We start from the raw sequence: 17,651 nt of genomic DNA, 5'->3' as shown, positions 1-17,651 counted from the left end.
AGCTGAGTAAGCCTCAACTTATGCAGGCTGGCGGCGAGGCCATGAAGTTGAGAATCTGCGTTCAGCATTGCACGGCTGACTGTAAAATAACAATGAGGAGCTGAATTTTCACACCATGATGCTGATACTTTTATAGTGTGTGTGTCATTGAGCAAATATTGTACACACTGCTATATTACCCTTAAATCACCTCTTCTCTTCTGTATCCCATACCCTATTTATTTAATGAAAAGCACAATAAAATAAATAAGATAGAAAAAAGATAATACTAAAAGTGTCAGTACTGATTATTGTGGTGATGGCCCTGCAAGTCTTCAATTGCAGCCCCCATCTACTTCCTGTTTTGTTGTCATATTTGTTAGTTATAGCTAGTAAAGCTTTATTAAAGGGCCTGCTGATATGTTATTACAGATAGGTATATTTTTCACTGATTAACTGTATTAATTTAATTTACTACTTAGATCAAGAGTAATGTGTGGCCCTTTTGAAGGTTTGTGGGCCAATCTAATATGGACCCTAAATTCTATACCTGGACTAGTGGGATGTCATTGTTCTTAACATGTGATTCACAACCATTCTGCAAATTGGATCAGATCATTCCCCTATTTCACTGTCCTTGCGCATTCGCCACCCCCCACCTCGCCACTGGCATTGGAAGTTTAACAAGCAATTGCTCAGAGACTCCCATTGTAGGGCCCAACTTGCTGAGTTTATAGATGAATATATATTTTCCAATGTGACTGATGATGTTACAACAGTGTCTGTGTGGGAAGCCCACAAGTTTGTTATACGAGGTCGCTGTATTCAGTTGGGTTCATTCATCAAGAAACAGAAAACTGAAGGTAGGGAGGCGTTGCTATCTCAAATAAAACTGTTAGAACAGGCCCATAAGACTACCTCCTCTGTCAATACTCTAGTAGAATTGCAAACAGCTAGAACGTCCCTCAATGCTTTGCTTAATGAAGGGGCTAAGAGAGCATTCCGGCGCTGCCAACATAGATACTTTCAGTGGGGCAATAAGCCTGGTAAGATGCTGGCAAGGGCACTTAGGGCACAGTGGTCTCTGACTTACATTCAAAAACTTAAGGATCCTGCAGGGGCCATACATACCACTGATAAAGAAATTGCACAAATATTTCAGGACTATTACTCTGATTTACATAATTTAACGCAGACTCGCTCACATTCTGCTCAATTGAAGCACGAATCAGCGATAAAGGATTATTTAGAAGAGATTGACTTCCCGACTCTCCCCGTGGCGGTGAATCAGGCATTAGATTTACCCTTTACAGAACTGGAAATGTTAGATGCCCTAAAAACATCTCCAAATGGAAAAAGCCTAGGACCAGATGGTTTCCCCATCTCTTACAATAAGGTTTTTAAAGATAAACTTGTTCCCCTTCTGCTCCGAGCTTGTAAGGCTGTATCACAGGAAACTCAGTTTTCTGACCAATCCCTTAATGCACATATAACAGTGATTCCAAAAGAGGGGAAGGATCCGTGTTTTCCCGCCAGTTATAGGCCAATTTTTGATTGTGGATGTCAAATTGTATGCGAAGCTTATAGCCAATCACCTCAAGCCGCTGCTACCAGGCGTTATCCACTCCGATCAAGTGGGCTTTGTCCCTGGTAGAGAAACTAGGGACAATACTACAAAAGTTATTGATTTGATATCTTATGCAACGAAAACTAACACTCCGATGATGCTTCTCTCTACAGATGCGGAAAGTCCTTTGATCGGGTGGATTGGGGCTTCATGGCGGCAGTGTTGGGAAGGTTGGGTTTGAGCGATGCGTTTATCCAGAAGATACTCTCTCTATACCGGGCTCCCTCAGCGCAGGTTCGGGTTAATGGACTTCTGTCTAACACGATCCATATTGCAAATGGTACACGACAGGGATGCCCCCTCTCACCACTAGTCTTTGTGCTCTGCATGGAGGCCTTGGCATGGGCGATTAGGGCTAATCTGAATATTTCTGGTTTATGTGTGGGGACGCGCGAATATCGTCTTGCCCTTTTTGCTGATGATTTATTGCCTATACTAACGAATCCGGTTATATCCCTTCCAAATCTTCTGCAAGAACGTAATCGATTTAGTCAGCTGTCTCATTTTAAAATAAATGATTCAAAATCAATGGTTCTTAATGTCACAGCCTCTACGGAGACTTTCAGCTCTTAGCTCCTGTTTTCCTTTCAAATGGTGCCCATCCCACATACAGTATTTAGGTGTACAGATACCAAACAGACTTAATCAGCTGTTTGTTTTAAACCATACCCCCATGCTTAGCAAGCTTCGAAGGTCTTGACCAAATGGCTCCCTCAGAAATTTTCATGGTTAGGTCGGATGAACATAATTAAAATGAATGTGCTCCCTAGACTCCTATATCTGTTTACAACAATTCCTATAGAGCTCCCACCTCGCTTTCTGTGAAATGTACAAACAGTCATGATAATCGTGAGTTTGTATGGGGAGGAAGACGACTTCGGTTTAAACACCAGATTCTCTTTCGACGGAAATCCCAGGGAGGCAGACAGCTTCCTATGATCTCTGCTTACCATCAAGCGACAATGTTAAGTAGAATTCTGGATTGGACCAGGAGTCCTGGGAAAAAACAGTGGGTGGTTTTGGAGTCTTTTTCCATAAATCTCTGATTACAATTTCTACCGTGGTGTTCTAAGGTGTCTCACTCGGACCACCCAACAGTGGGTCCTATTCTATCACTATGGAGGAGGCTGCACGCAAAACCTGGAGTTTCCTTGGTGGCGTCTCCATTTACACCCATTGTACATAATCCCCTTTTTATCCCTGGCATTTCCGGACGTTCTATGTCCTCCTGGTCAAAGGCAGGTATTACTAGAATGGGCCACTTGATTTCGGGTGGTGTGTTTAAGTCTTTTAGAGATTTGTCGGCTGAATCAAATTTAGGCACTCACGATTATTGGTTCTACCTACAGATCCGCCACTTTGCTTCTTCTCTGGGAGGTCTTGCTAAATTCAATAGAGACATGACTCCTTTTGAGCCTATGGGGCATATTCAATTAGGTGCGTAAAGTCCCGTACTTTTCGCATGCCAGACTTTTTGCCGACATCGCTCGTCCCCCGTTTTTTTTAGAAATCAGCGAAAACGGGACCCGGCGAATTTGGACCTGTCGAAAAGTGCTATCAGATTTTGGGAAATCAGCCTGACAACCCCCAAAAGATGTACTGACATTGGGTATAACTATAGATACCCCCGAATAGGCGTGCTGAAGGTATTTGGGGTACTTAAATGCTCTCAATAGCTGCTAATTAGCGTCTTTGCAGAAGTGGTGAAGAATGGCATTTAGCAGGGGGTTTTTGCAGAAAATAAGTAGTCCCAGCAAATTTGGGGTACACGAAAATGGGTGCTAGCATATTTTAAAGTTGAAAAAGTGAAGTTTTAAAAAACGAAAAAAATCCACCTGCCGCTAGCACTTGCAAACTCACCTGGGGCATCCTTGGAGACCCCCCTGGAGTCTATTTCGCTAGTTTTTAAGTTTGTCCCCCAACTTTGTACTTTTTTTCACCCCCTTTTTCAAACTCATTTTTTGGGGTCTTCTTTTTTTTTTTTGACACAGTTTACCTTTGGGGGTCTGTCCCAAGGGTGCAGGGTGGTTTCCGCAAGTTTGCACCCCAAAACCCCAATTCTGCAGTTTTTTTCGCCTCCTTTCATAAGTGAATCTTTTTTGCCGATTCTAATGCATTGACCTTCCGCACCGGCGAAAAGTCTTTGGAATTGAATACGGGGATAAGTTTTTGCATGGTGAAATGATGTCACCGGCGATACTTTTCAGCAGAAACTGCCTTTTCGCACCTAATTGAATACAGCTCTATGTGTTCTCATCCTAATGTTCCTGTTTATGTAATTTCCAGCATATATCAAATACTTCTGACATCCCATTTATCTGATAGTCCAGCATTGCAAGATGTTTGGGAATGGGAATTTAATTCTAGGGGTATGCAGATTAATTAGGAGAAAGTGTATCAGACTGCTAGTACCTGTTCTTCAAGTCTGGAAGTTGTGGAAACACAATATAAAGTACTGTCGAGGTGGTATCATTGCCCAGTTACATTACATACATTTTCTCCAGGAGTGTCTCCGCTCTGCTGGCGATGTCATCAGGATAGGGGTTTGTTACTCCATATATGGTGGGACTGCCCACTGATTGTCCCGTTTTGGAGAAAGATTATAGCCTTGGCACCAGAGATTCTGGGTTCACCTGTCTCGACTGGGCCTGATTTTTGGCTCTTATCGCACTCAGATATACCCATTTCTAAATATAAAAAATCTTTACTCAAACATCTGAATAATGCAGCCAGAGCGGTGATCCCAGTCCGTTGGCGTTCTTCTGTACCTCCCTTACCCTGGGAATGGTTCGTCAATGGACGAAATTTTTTATTCGACCCCCGAAAAGCATTCTGATTATGTGACACTATGATTTGGTTGGATGGACTTTAAATCTTCTTCCTCCTACAAGGATATGATACCCCGAGACCAAGTATAAGTAACTGTTTTCATGGGCTATAATATGTAGCTTTGGTTATATATTTGACAACTAGATTTCGAATGGCCACATACTTTCATTTTTATAATATATTGGATATCTGTGATCTGCTCTATATTATTCCTTATGCCTCCACCTCCCTCCTTTTTTCCCTTGTGTATCCCTGTGGTTTGTCTTGTATTATGTTTATATGTTTTTGATTGTATTAATTTTTTTTGCAGTTTTATGGATGTATACAAATTGGATGTCGCACTGGTGTCTCTTTGTGTATCTTGTTTATTATATGGAATGACATAGGCCCTCATTCAGAGCCGTACGCTCTGAGCAGAGCGCACGCTCTGAATGAGGGCCGGGCTCCATTTTCATGGAGCGTCCTCCTGGACGCTCGTATAGCTGTGGGTCACCACCCACAGGCTATACGAGCGTGCATTTTGATGGCCGCGATGGTCGTGACCATCGCGACCATCGAAATTGCGAGCCGGAGCCTGCGGTTGAGGTTTTCAACCGCAAACTCCGGAGTGATTTTGGCTCTATCAGAGCCAAAATCACTCCCACTGACATCACTAGTGATGTCAGTGGGCCGGCTTCTGACGGGAGGCGTTCCCGTGGGAACGCCCCCGTCAGGGAGGCACGCCCCCGGCACGCCCACCAAAGGGGGCGTGCTGTCAATCAACATTGACAGCACGCCCCCTTTGATCGGACACAACGAGCGAAGGAAAGTCCTTCGCTCGTCGTGTCTGGCGCATGCGCACGACGGAGCTCCCTCCGTCGTGCGCATGCTCAGTGCAGACCATCGACCCACTTGCGAGCGGACAGCCGCTCGCGAGTGGGTCTGAATCAGGCCCATAGTTTGTTCAGTATTTCTTTTTCTCGGTTCTGCTATTGTATATGTTTATTGAAAAACATAAAATAAAATTTGAAAATAAAGAATTTATAAAAAAAAATAAAATTGCGTGGAAAATAAATACAGCCCAAATTAAAACGTTTCCGTAGAAGCACAAATATACATTCAAACATCTCAGGAACATATCAGGAGGCATCATAGGAACAGGGCCGCCAAGACAGATTACGGGCCCTGTTGCTAGAGGAAGCTGTGGTCAAGCTTGGGTACATGGCTTCTCCTGAGGGAGGGTGTTGTGCAGCCTCCCTGGCTAGCCCAGTTCAACACTGGGCCCCCCAGACAAACCAAGGCCTGTGTACATTGTAGACACCATATTCCTTATTTGTAAGCCCTATTTGTAAGCCCTCAGTATATTGAAGGACACTGAAAAGAGCATTTCATTGCCAAAGATGGTACAAATCTGCGCAAACCTGGATAGATAAGATGGGCGTGTTTTAACATAGGGCAAGTGCAGTAAAGGAGCGCCCCCGAAAATATGAAAAGTTGCAGATCAGTACAAGACGTATATGGACACAAGAAAGTGATATTATTTGTGGATGGTCAAGGGTTGGTGTAAAATAGCAGATAATGGGGGGCGTGGCTTGGCTCTGGTCGGCGCAGGCAGCTGGTTCCATGAGCACTTGCTAAATATCCGTGTTTTATCCTTTTCCCCTTGTGGTATTGGGCTGAAACTTGAACCAAAGGTGCATTACATATCACTGCACCTCCAGTGGTAGTTTTGTCACCCTGCGTGCCTGCTAATTATACTTACCGGCTCCGACGCTGAAGACAGTATCCTGGCCTAGCTGAGGTCCGGCAGTGTCTCTCTTTGTGCTGTTCCCGGCACTCCTGTGCTGTCTGGTCAGCGGCGGTTCTCACTGTCTGGTGCTTGATGTGTGTGGTCCGAAGGTTGTGGCTGCAGGTGGATGCTCTGGCTCCTTACTGATGTACCAATCTGTCAGTCTGTCCTGCGCCCATTTTAGGTGAGGAGGCTGTTTACAGTCCCTGCCCTGCTTCACTAAGGTTGCTGGATCCTGAGTACATGTGGAGGGTAGTTTCTCTGCAAGATTGCCCACACTGTAATCCTTGGCCTCCATTACACAGCTCCTATACCCAGTCCTTGCTGATTTCTGCTATCACCACACCTGTACAAAACAAACATGGAGGCTTCTCTACAACAGATCCTGCAAGCTACCAATGCCTCTGCTCAGCCTCAGAGCTTATCAGCAAAGTTGTATCCCTTGGCAACCCCAGGAGGAGACTAAGATGTCTGAATCTCCATTCTTTGATCCTGCAGTTCACACTCCATTTCAGGAAAATCGGTTCATGTATTTCTCCTTCCATATGACTGTGGTTCTCTCTGCATTGGCTAAGTTCAGATGTTTAGCCCTGTGGGGTCTGCCGTGGTTCCAGGACTTGCTGCTGTTTTATTTTATGTACTTTCCTGTCGGTTTTCAGGTATGCTGGAACGGGACTGCTCATTATGGTGATTTTCACAGGGGGCTGAAGCTTGATCTGCATAAATCTATTATTTTGCCTTACCAGTTGTTATAGGCAAGTTGTTAGTAAGATATGACCTGCCATAGTATATTTGAAGATTCTTCTGTAATTGCCTAGTACTTTATAGTATTCTTATATATATATATATATATATATATATATATATCCTTTTTATCACATATTTGTGCGTCATTTAATATAATTTGTGATTATTATATTTTATTTGGTTATATGTTTGTTATATGAGACTCCTGCTATATCTATATATTCTGTTTTATATATATATTTTGCTGTGGCTATTGTCTATTTTATGGGATTACCCTACTTTCCTGGTAAAGGTAGTTTCTCTGTCAAAGCACCTTAGATATACGTAATCTGTTTGTTTTTTAGCCTATTATATTTCAGTATTTCTGTATATATTTCTAGTCATTTTACGGAAATGAGGGAAAGTACAGTTGTTTATGGGAGGAGCCGGATGCCTGCTTCGTCCTGAATATGGCCATTTTTGTATTTTTGCCCCAGTCAGTTATCCGAATATCTATCCTTTCAATCGGGGGGAGGGCTGTTAGTAGTAGGTTAGTTTAGTTAGGGGGGAGGGAAATGCGGGATCCAGGTATACCTGAGTTGGGGATAGGCTATACAGGGTTGGGGGTTATATGCTAGGTTTGCTTTGGGTGTATTTTGTATTCGTTTAGTTATTATTTTCTTATTATTTTTGCGGGTGTGGTCAGTCTTATGGTGGGACATTTATATAGGATTTCCTTGGTATTTTTATGCACCTCCTATGCTTGTTGTTTTTGGTTTCCAGCTCCTGCTTCGGGAACCCGAATGGCGCTTTCGGGTACTCGTTATGTTTTCTTTTTTTTCATATGTTACCTGAGACATGTATGTATATCCTAAATAATGTGGCCATACCTTATACTTTGCTTTGTCTGTATGTATATGTCACAAAATGTACTGTTCATATTTGCTACACTTGCTTTTATTATTATTACTATTTTTATTGGGTGTATTTTCAAAACTTAAAATAAAATATACTTGATTTAAAAAAAATAGCAGATAATAACGATGAGCCACAGCACTAGACTGTTAGCAAATTCACAGTTTAAGATGATTGCAGATTTCTTTGTCACTTTGGCTTAGTGTGTATATATGGTGTATATCATTAAAAGTACCACATACCATACACTCCAGCTTGTCAATGAGCTGCTCCAAGCGATTAATCTGTATAGAGCACTGAGGGTCACCATCTTCCAGCACACCTACCAGATACAGAGCAAACTTTACACATAGTTAGATGAAGGCAAACACATCACTTAAGGGCATATTTACTAATTATCTGGTTTCAGACCCGAAAATGAGAATGTCTTATCAACGCTTTTTGTGGCAATATGAAATTCACATTCGCCTGCATGTACTAAAAATGACCAGCAGGGACAGGGGCTTCAACCCTGCAATGTGTAAAGAAGTGAAATGATCACAAAAGCAATCATTTCCCTTATATATCGGGAGCCGGGGCAGTTCTACGCAAGTCCACGCATGTACGGCATCCATTGCCATGGTGGGTTCCAGGGGAACCCTCTCCTGGTCATTTTTGCAAAACAGTAGCCCAAATGCTACTATAGGAAAACACGTTATCTTATCAGGGCCAAACTGGTAAATCTGACAGCTTTGCAGCTCCCATAGAAACGGGTATTTTCGGGGAACATCCCGCAAATATTATTTGATAAATAGGCTCGTTAGTGAGAGATTAAGGCATACCAGTCGTCAGAGTCCCAGGATAGGCATCTTCTGGGGAGAGGCAGACAGACTTATGAGATCGGCGTCTGCATCTACGTCCAACCCGCTGAGGCTCTGTCTTCTTCACATCCTGTCTTAAAGAGGACAGATGATAAAAGCGTTAGATGTAACATAATGAAACTTTGTCAATAAAATGTACTTCAGTTATACCATGCCTCCCAGCTGTCCTGGTTTAGGTGGCGGACTGATGGGCGTCTCATGAGTCAGCGCATTTGTACCAGCTTGCAGGAATTTGGGGTGTCATGTCACTGCTCACCAGAGGCAGGTGCAGCCCCATGGTTTGCCCAGGTGCACATATGCTGCATTTCCTCCATGACTCTAAATGAAGCCCTAACTTATTAGGTTCATTTAAAGTGTGGTAGTTGTGGTGCTGTAGCACATTGATGATTAAATATAAAGGGGTTCATTTACTAACAAAACATTTAGATGCAATCCTTGCAATAAATCATAACGTATCAAACTTTGATCTCATTGTCTAACTTGCACTAGGAAAAAGATGAAAGATAACTGGTTCAGTGCAAATGTTTATCCTAAATGCAGTATAATAGTGTCACTGTGTCCTTGTGTGTTCCAATATGTGACAATACACCTTCATTTTGCTGTTTGCAGCCTACACTAAAGGTTACTATTGGGGGCCTTACTACAGGGGCCGTGCTATTGGGGGCACCACAGGGGCCTTACTATTGGGGGCACTACAGCGGCCTTACTACTGGGGGCATCATATGGGGGCACTACAGGGGCCTTATGACTGGGGGCACTATTGGGAGCACTACAACTGAGGGCACTTCAAGGGGCCCTTACTACTGCGGGCACTTCAAGGGGCATTACTACTGGGGGTACTACAAGGGCATTACAACTGGGGGCACTAAAGGGGCATTTAATACTTGGGGCATTACTACTGGGGGCACTACCTCAGGGGGCATTATTACTGCTGGGGGCACTGCATAAGGGGCACCATTACAGTGGGCATTGCATAAGGGGCACCATTACAAATGGGCATTTAGTGTTTTAGGGGAACTACTACTGTGGGCATTGTGTAAGACCTAAGTTAGGGATGGCCCCTTAAAAATGTGGGTGCATGCAGAAGTTTTGCCTAAGGTGCCTAGAAGTCTAGCACCGGCCCTGACTGTACATACAGTATATCCTAGGGATGCATGATATGTATGGATGTCCCTCCAATAAAGGGTTATCATGCAAATTGTTTTCAATAAATATGTCCCTAATTTGGTGGTAAATAAGCAAGTATTGCTATTTACATGTATTGAAATGTTCAGCTCTTTTCTATATGTAATTTGACATAACCACAAGTGGATTGTTAGTTATCCATCATACAGAGTAAGAAACAGACCTGGACCTGGATGTGCATTGGTGCACTCGCCTAGATGGTCTACCCAGAGCATAGCAAGGAGCAACGCCTACCCTCTATTCCTGGGAGAAGAGGCTTCCCTGTGCATAGAGACAAGATAATCTGAGAGGTGCACCGTGCACACAAGGAAACACTTTCTTCCACCTATTAAACTTTTCTACTTTTTTCACCTTTCAATAGATTGCTGTGACTTAATCATGAGAGAGGGGACATTGTGGCTGTTCTAATTGCATGCAGCAATTTGTGTGTTTGAAGATTTGTTTTATAGTGAACAAAGGGGCATATTCAATTCGGAGCGAAAAGTCCCATACTTTTCGCCTGTCAAACTTTTTGCCGGCATCGCTGGTTTTCAATACGAAAAAGTATTGCGCTCGTCCCCGCTTATCCCCGTATTCAATTAGAAATTAGCGAAAACGGGACCCGGCGAAACTGTAACATGCGAAAAGTACTGTCAGATTTGGGGAATCAGCCTGACACCTCCCAAAAGATGCACTGACATTGGGGATCACTATAGATATCTCAGAATAGGCCTGCTTAAGGTATTTGGGGTACTTAAATGATTTCAATAGCTGCTATTTAGCATCTTTGCAGAAGTGGTGAAGAATAGCATTTAGCAGTTTTTTACAGAAAATAAGTAGTCCCAGCAAATTTGGGGTACATGAAAATGGGTGCTAGCATATTTTAAAGTTGCTAAAGTGAACTTTTAAAAAAACAAAAAAAAATCCACCTGCCGCAAGCACCTACAAACTTGAAAGGACCTGGGGCATACTTGGGGACCCCCTGGAGTCTATTTCGCTAGTTTTAATGTTTGTCCCCCAACTTTTGACTTTTTTGCCCCCAAAATGAAAGTACTTTTTTGGGGTGATCTAAAGTATTTTTTTACTTTTTTTTTAAGCAGTTTACTTTTAGGGTACTGTCCCAAGGGTGTAGGGTGGGTTTTCCGAAGTTTGCACTTTTTTCTGCCACCTATTCATAGGCGAAACTTTTTCGCCGGTTCCATTGCATTGAGTTTCTGCACCGGCGAAAAGGCTACGGAATTGAATACGGAGGAAACTTTTCGCATGGTGAAATTACGTCACCCTGTGAAATTTTATCACCGAAAACGGCTTTTCGCACCTATTTGGATACCGCCCAAAGTGTACCTGGAAATTTGTTTCTCAGCACAAAATACCTCCCATTAGAAGTACAGAAAGAGATAGAGGGACTCATGTAGAACTGAACGTAAGTCTGTTGTACATAGTAAATGCATTTCCGTCTGCACATGCCTACAAAAAAGTGTTATGCTTCTGTTCATATGCAGATTTGGATGCATCTTGTGCTTGCTACTCATTACAGGAGGTATAGGGGAGGGAAGGAGCTAGCATAAGCAGAATTCAGTAAGGACGTGTTCACGAAGTTGCAACTGAATCTGATCAGGACACAGAGGCATATGCACCAGTCAGGAGAGATTTCTCTTATGGGTGCTTAACTACTGGCACAAAGTGCCCACTGATTATGATGATGATGATCGGCAGCCACTTTTAAATGGCTGATTCCATCGGGACCCTTCCCACTGATATACAGTCAGGTCTATAAATACTGGGACATTGACAGAATTTCAGATTTTGGCCTCTATTCACCACCACAATGGCTTTGAAATGAAACAAACAAGATGTGATTTAACTGCAGAATTTCAGATTTAATTTGAGGGTAATTACATTCAAATCGGGTGAACGGTGTAGGAATTACAACAGTTTCAATATGTGCCTCACACTTTTTAAGGGGCCAAAAGTAATGGGACTATCAACTCAAAAGCTATTTCATGGACAGGTGTGGGCTATTCCCTCGTTATTTCATTATCAATTAAGCAGGTAAAAGGTCTGGAGTTGATTCTAGGTGTGACATTTGCATTTGGAATCAGTTGCTGTCAACTCTCAATATGAGATCCAAAAAGCTGTCACTATCAGTGAAGCAAGCCATCATTAGGCTGAAAAATGAAAACAAACCCATCAGAGAGATAGCAAAAACATTAGGTGTGGCCAAATCAACTGTTTGGAACATTCTTAAAAAGAAAGAACGCACCGGAGAGCTCAGCAACACCAAAAGACCCTGAAGACCACGGAAAACAACTGTGGTGGATGACAAAAGAATTATTTCCCTGGTGAAGAAAAACCCCTTCACAACAGTTGGCCAAATCAAGAACACTCTCCAGGAGGTAGAGGTATATGTGCCAAAGTCAACAATCAAGAGAAGACTTCACAAGAGTGAATATAGAAGGTTCACCACAAGATGTAAACCATTGGTGAGCCACAAATACAAGAAGACAAGATTAGAGTTTGGCAAACAACATCTAAAAAACCCATTACAGTTCTGGAACAGCATCATATTGACAGATGAGACAAAGATCAACTTGTACCAGAGTGATGGGAAGAGAAGAGAAGGAAAGGAACTGCTCATGATCCAAAACATTCCACCTCATCAGTGAAGCATGGTGGTGGTAGTGTCATGGCATGGGCATGTATGGCTGCCAATGGAACTGGTTCCCTTGTATTTATTGATGATGTGACTGCTGACAAAAGCAGCAGAATGAATTCTGAAGTGTTTCGGGCAATATTATATGCTCATATTCAGTCAAATGCTTCAGAACTCATTGAACGGCGCTTCACAGTGCAGATGGACAATGACCCGAAGCATACTGCAAAAGCAACCAAAGAGTTTTTTAAGGCTAGAAAGTGGAATGTTATGCAATGGCCAAGTCAATCCCCTGACCTGAATCCGATTGAGCATGCATTTCACTTGATGAAGACAAAACTGAAGGGAAAATGCCCCAAGAACAAGCAGGAACTGAAGACATTTGCAGTAGAGGCCTGGCAGAGCATCACCAGGGATGAAACCCAGCGTCTGGTGATGTCTATGCGTTCCAGACTTCAGGCTGTAATTGCCTGCAAAGGATTTGCAACAAAGTATTAAAAAGTGAAAGTTAGATTTAGGATTGTTTAGTTTGTCCCATTACTTTTGGCCCCTTAAAAAGTGGGAGGAACATATAGAAACCGTTGTAATTCCTACACCATTCACCTGATTTGGATGTAATTACCCTCAAATTAAATCTGAAAGTCTGCAGTTAAATCACATCTTGTTTGTTTCATTTCAAAATCATTGTGGTGGTGAATAGAGGCCAAAATATGAAAATTCTGTCAATGTCCCAATATTTATGGACCTGACTGTAAATAAGTTTTGTGGCTGCTGTATTACATGAAGTTGTGGCTATCTATTCACAGTACTTAAATGCCACAACGATGATGCAAATATCAATTAAGAATATTATCTTTTTGAATGGAAGACGACATGTATTTTATTTGATATAATTTGTACTTTTCGGTTGTATTTGTGTAAATATGTAATTGTATTTTGCACAGTAAATGTGACACTCTCATTTATTTACCACACTGTCCACACAGTTCATTCAGTCATGCCACATCTCTAGGCTTTTGTTACTCTTGGCATAGTCGATATACAGTACTACTGGTTTCCTGGCACAAACCTAGCACATATGTTACAGTTGCAGAACTGGACACAACTAGACATGTGTACGGCTCAATGTTTGTGTCTTTATTTTGGACGCCTTTTACACCTGCGATTTTCACGTGAAATGTATCCAACGCTACATGACCCCCCCCCCAATATCCACTAGCTTTAGGCAATTTGTGAAATGGAAATGGCTCTGTATTCTGTAAGGAATGTCCACATTTTTTCCAACTCCTTCCAATGGTTGGTACAAATTTCTGCTCTGTTGTAAGCACTGTTACCACACTCCACTGGGCATACTGTACCTGCAAAAAGCATTGCACATGGCACCACTAGAGACCATTTGCTATACACAGGAAGATTGATAGGGACATATGCTCAAATACCTCAAAATAGCTAAACTTTCAATGCCATTTTGTTCATGTCATTGAGTTTATTTATTGTATTTACTAAAATGGTCATTGAGCATTCACCACTGCTCGGTACACATAAAGGTAGTACGATATACAAATGGCTGCAGCCTACCTTTCTTGTCTAGTCTGTGCCTCAACAGCTTCCAAAGCACACTCCAGGGAACTCTGCATGGAATGTAGCTGATTCATTGTCTCTCGGAGCAAGAATCGTGTCACAAACTGCTCTATCTGAGAGGCATTCTCGTAGTCCTGTTGGATAAATAACTTTTAGAATAGTATATGAATAAATGAAGATCTTCGAACCATTTCTGAACCAGCATTTGATATTGTACCATACTTATCTACTTTTTAATAATATACAGAAAGAATAATGAAATAACGTGCTCCACTAATGGAATACAATATCACAACATAAAGATATCAGTACAAACACGTGGGTATACGGTGGTTCTTGTAGTCAGTTTTTCTCCAATGACTTGCTAATATTTTCCTCCAAACATCAGGAATCCCATCACATATACAAAATGGAAAAAATGTACTTATAGTGTAGTAGGTTTTACATTCTTCAATAAGGTAAAATAGAGTAAACCAAAGTCCTAAACCTCAGGAATTACTTCTGTTGTGATGGTGAATATCAGAAATAATAAACTAAATGAAGATGCTCACTTGAATGCTTACATCATTATATTAGTTCCAGGCATATAAAGGTATGTTTTTAACTTCTTTAAATATTTACAGGTGTCACCATGTGTTTGGGATAAATAAACAGCTTATATGTATGCTTACATATATAGTGCTCGTTACACTCCCGTAGCACTTTCTTTGGCCCCTCCTGGATTGCGTTTTGATTTGTAACCTGGATATATGTTATCCACTGTCGAAACCGTATAAATTGGTTGCGATCGCTTAATTGCGCACGAATCGCAACACGACATCCATTGGACGATTTGATCGTCCACGGCCATTTTATGCGAACACAGGCTCCCGCCGCATTTGCGCACGCACTTGCTCACGCGCAATTGCACATGCTCGCTATACATGCACACGCATCCCATGCCCCCGCAACTCGTCATATTGTGAATGGCGAGCCATGCTTCTGTGCTCACAACAGTTAAGCGCCATTTTTACATTACATAAACACATAAAGTTAGTACAGCAATACTGTTTAAATACTGTTTTGCGTTTCAATCGCATAGCCAGCTTTTAAGTATTATTGTCGGAAACCTTACCCCGATGGACAGCAGCCTTTCCTTACAATAAACTTATATCCCATTTAACCCTAAACTGACTGAGATACGCACAATGCTAGGTGTTTTAAAGGTATGCAGTGAATGTTACATGTTAAATAGCAGTTATATGATATCTGGGATTAGGAATAAGATAAATGGGTCATGAGTAGTATCTACCGATTTCCCTCTGTCTCAACAGGAATATGAAACCAACAGAATGAATATGGAAGGGATCACTATCGAGTTATGAAGACCTGCCAAGAATTATACTCTATACTGTATAAATCACTGTACACCTCCCCTGTAGATTTGCATGCCAAATGTTAGTACAAAGGGATTTTCTAACAGTTCAACCTCCAGTGACGTCAACCATTTACAAACAAATGAATAGCAACAACCATTGTGACTCAGTAATAAAGGGCCAATAGGGAACCCCTCTGAGTATTCAGCTTATGTTCAAAGGTAATTGTACACCTATAAATTGCCATGCAGTCTGGATCCCAGCCCCCTTTCCTTTGCTACCTTTCTCCCTGCCTGACCCTAAAGAAACACACAGCAATCCTGATGGACAGCTGTTAGTCTAGGATCCAGACCGCATGGCGAAGTGTTGGTAATTGTATCTTTGTTTTTATCCTGTATATAGCTGCATTGTATAAATTAAGGCTGATTATACCCTTTTTACAATATAGTACCTTTGTGTGTGTTGGAACCGCAAACTGTTTCTGTGTGACAAAGTTATTTTATATTGAAATGGGAGGTATGGGCAATCTGGTCTGTGCAATCAAATCTCTCTAATATCGATGCTGTTCAAATGGTATCAATACCTCCTGGTAGCATTTTAGTCTGCGTATGCCACAATACTGTGTATTTTAAATCTAATAAATGTTCATTTAATTTATTCTGAGTGGATTGGAAGCTGTTTTTATTTAAAATAAATGCAATCCAGGAGGGTCCAAAGAAAGTGCTTTGGGAGTGTAACGAGCACTATATATGTAAGCGTACATGTAAGCCTTCTCTCTATTTATCCTGAACACATGGTGACACCTGTAAAGATTTTAAGAAGTTAAAAGATACCTGTCACAATCATGGGATTTTGAGGACTGGGCCTTGGACCTGTATTACTTGGTGCAGACGCTCGCTGGAGGAGACTTGGCTTGATAAAGTTTCTGCGCATGAGAGGATACAGAAAACTGATAAGGAGTTGAGTAATGCAGAAGTAGCGTGGTGCGGCTAAGGAGCCGTATAGAAGATGTGATAGCTTGGAAGCTACTTGGAATGGCTGGATAGCCTTGGGTGGATGATGATAGCTGGGAGGCTACGTGGAGTGGCTGGATAGCCGTGGGTAGACATTGGTAGCTACGTGGAGTGGCTGGATAGCCGTGGGTAGACGCTGGTAGCTGGGTGGCTACGTGGAGCGGCTGGCTAGCCGTGGGTTGACGTTGGTAGCTGGGTGGCTACGTGGAGCGGCTGGATAGCCGTGGGTAGACGTTGGTAGCTGGGTGGCTACGTGGAGCGGCTTGATAGCTGTGGGTAGACGCTGGTAGCTGGGTGGCTACGTGGAGCGGCTGGATAGCCGTGGAGTGCAGTGGGGAGGCACACTTAGTAGACCTAAGGGACTAGTTGCACTGGCAACTTGTGTCAGCATTGGGGGTCCTTTTATAGTGGACGCTGGGAGCTGATAGGCTGAGGGAGAAGGAGAAGACTCTTCATTGGTGGTAGTGGAGTCACATGGGCAATCCAAGATGGCCACGCCCATGGACCGGAGGACAGCGCTTCCTGGGAGTAATCAGCGGGGACCAGCGATCAGCAGGAGCCGGCGTGGAATCAGCACAGCAGCAGGACCCGCCAGAGGACAACAGCGGAGGCCGCCCTGAGAGAGAAGGAAGCAGCGCACAGCGTGGGAGCCGGAAGACAGTGCGGGTCAGTGCCCGCAAAGGTAAGTAACGGGGTCTGATTCTGGGGTCTCCAGAGGGGCATGTGACAATACCTTTATATGCCTGGAACTAATATAATGATGTAAGCATTCTAGTGAGCATCTTCATTCAGTTTATTATTTCTGATATTCACCATCACAACAGAAGTAATTCCTGAGGTTTAGGACTTTGGTCTACTCTATTTTACCTTATTGAAGAATTTAAAACCTACTGTACTGCTACGTACAATATTACTTTTCCTGTGAATGTGTTTTTCTGCTGTTATTATGCTCACTGTTTTCAAACTTGTTTCAGTATGTCTCTTTTTCCAATGGGATAGTTTAATGATGTCATAGATTCTGCTCATGTCATTGTCTTTTTTGTGTTCTCTGTTCTTGATAAATGTCAAAAATGTTCCAATAAAAACGACTTAATTGAAATAAAAAAGGTTCTGTATTATATTTTTGTGGTCATTTAGACACAGTTATGAGTTCCTGTACCCAGTTAGAGCTTTTATTCCCA

General features: G+C 42.4%; 1 protein-coding gene across 1 annotated transcript in view; it reads right to left on the bottom strand.

The window, feature by feature from the left end:
- Positions 1-17,651, bottom strand: part of NECAB3 (N-terminal EF-hand calcium binding protein 3) — a 176,054-nt gene that overhangs the window by 56,646 nt on the left and 101,757 nt on the right. The window contains exons 6-8 of the mRNA XM_088480807.1: positions 14,100-14,236; positions 8,666-8,778; positions 8,087-8,166 (exon numbers count right to left, since the gene is read on the bottom strand). Of these exons, the coding sequence (XP_088336933.1) occupies positions 8,087-8,166; positions 8,666-8,778; positions 14,100-14,236 (330 nt within the window). The remainder of the gene's footprint in view (positions 1-8,086; positions 8,167-8,665; positions 8,779-14,099; positions 14,237-17,651) is intronic.

Source organism: Taudactylus pleione, unplaced genomic scaffold (genome assembly GCF_031769625.1).
Source record: "Taudactylus pleione unplaced genomic scaffold, aTauple2 ptg000256l, whole genome shotgun sequence".
Taxonomy (NCBI): Eukaryota; Metazoa; Chordata; class Amphibia; order Anura; family Myobatrachidae; genus Taudactylus; species Taudactylus pleione.
The sequence above is the reverse complement of the archived record's forward strand: the minus strand, read 5'-3'. Positions and strand labels throughout refer to the sequence as shown.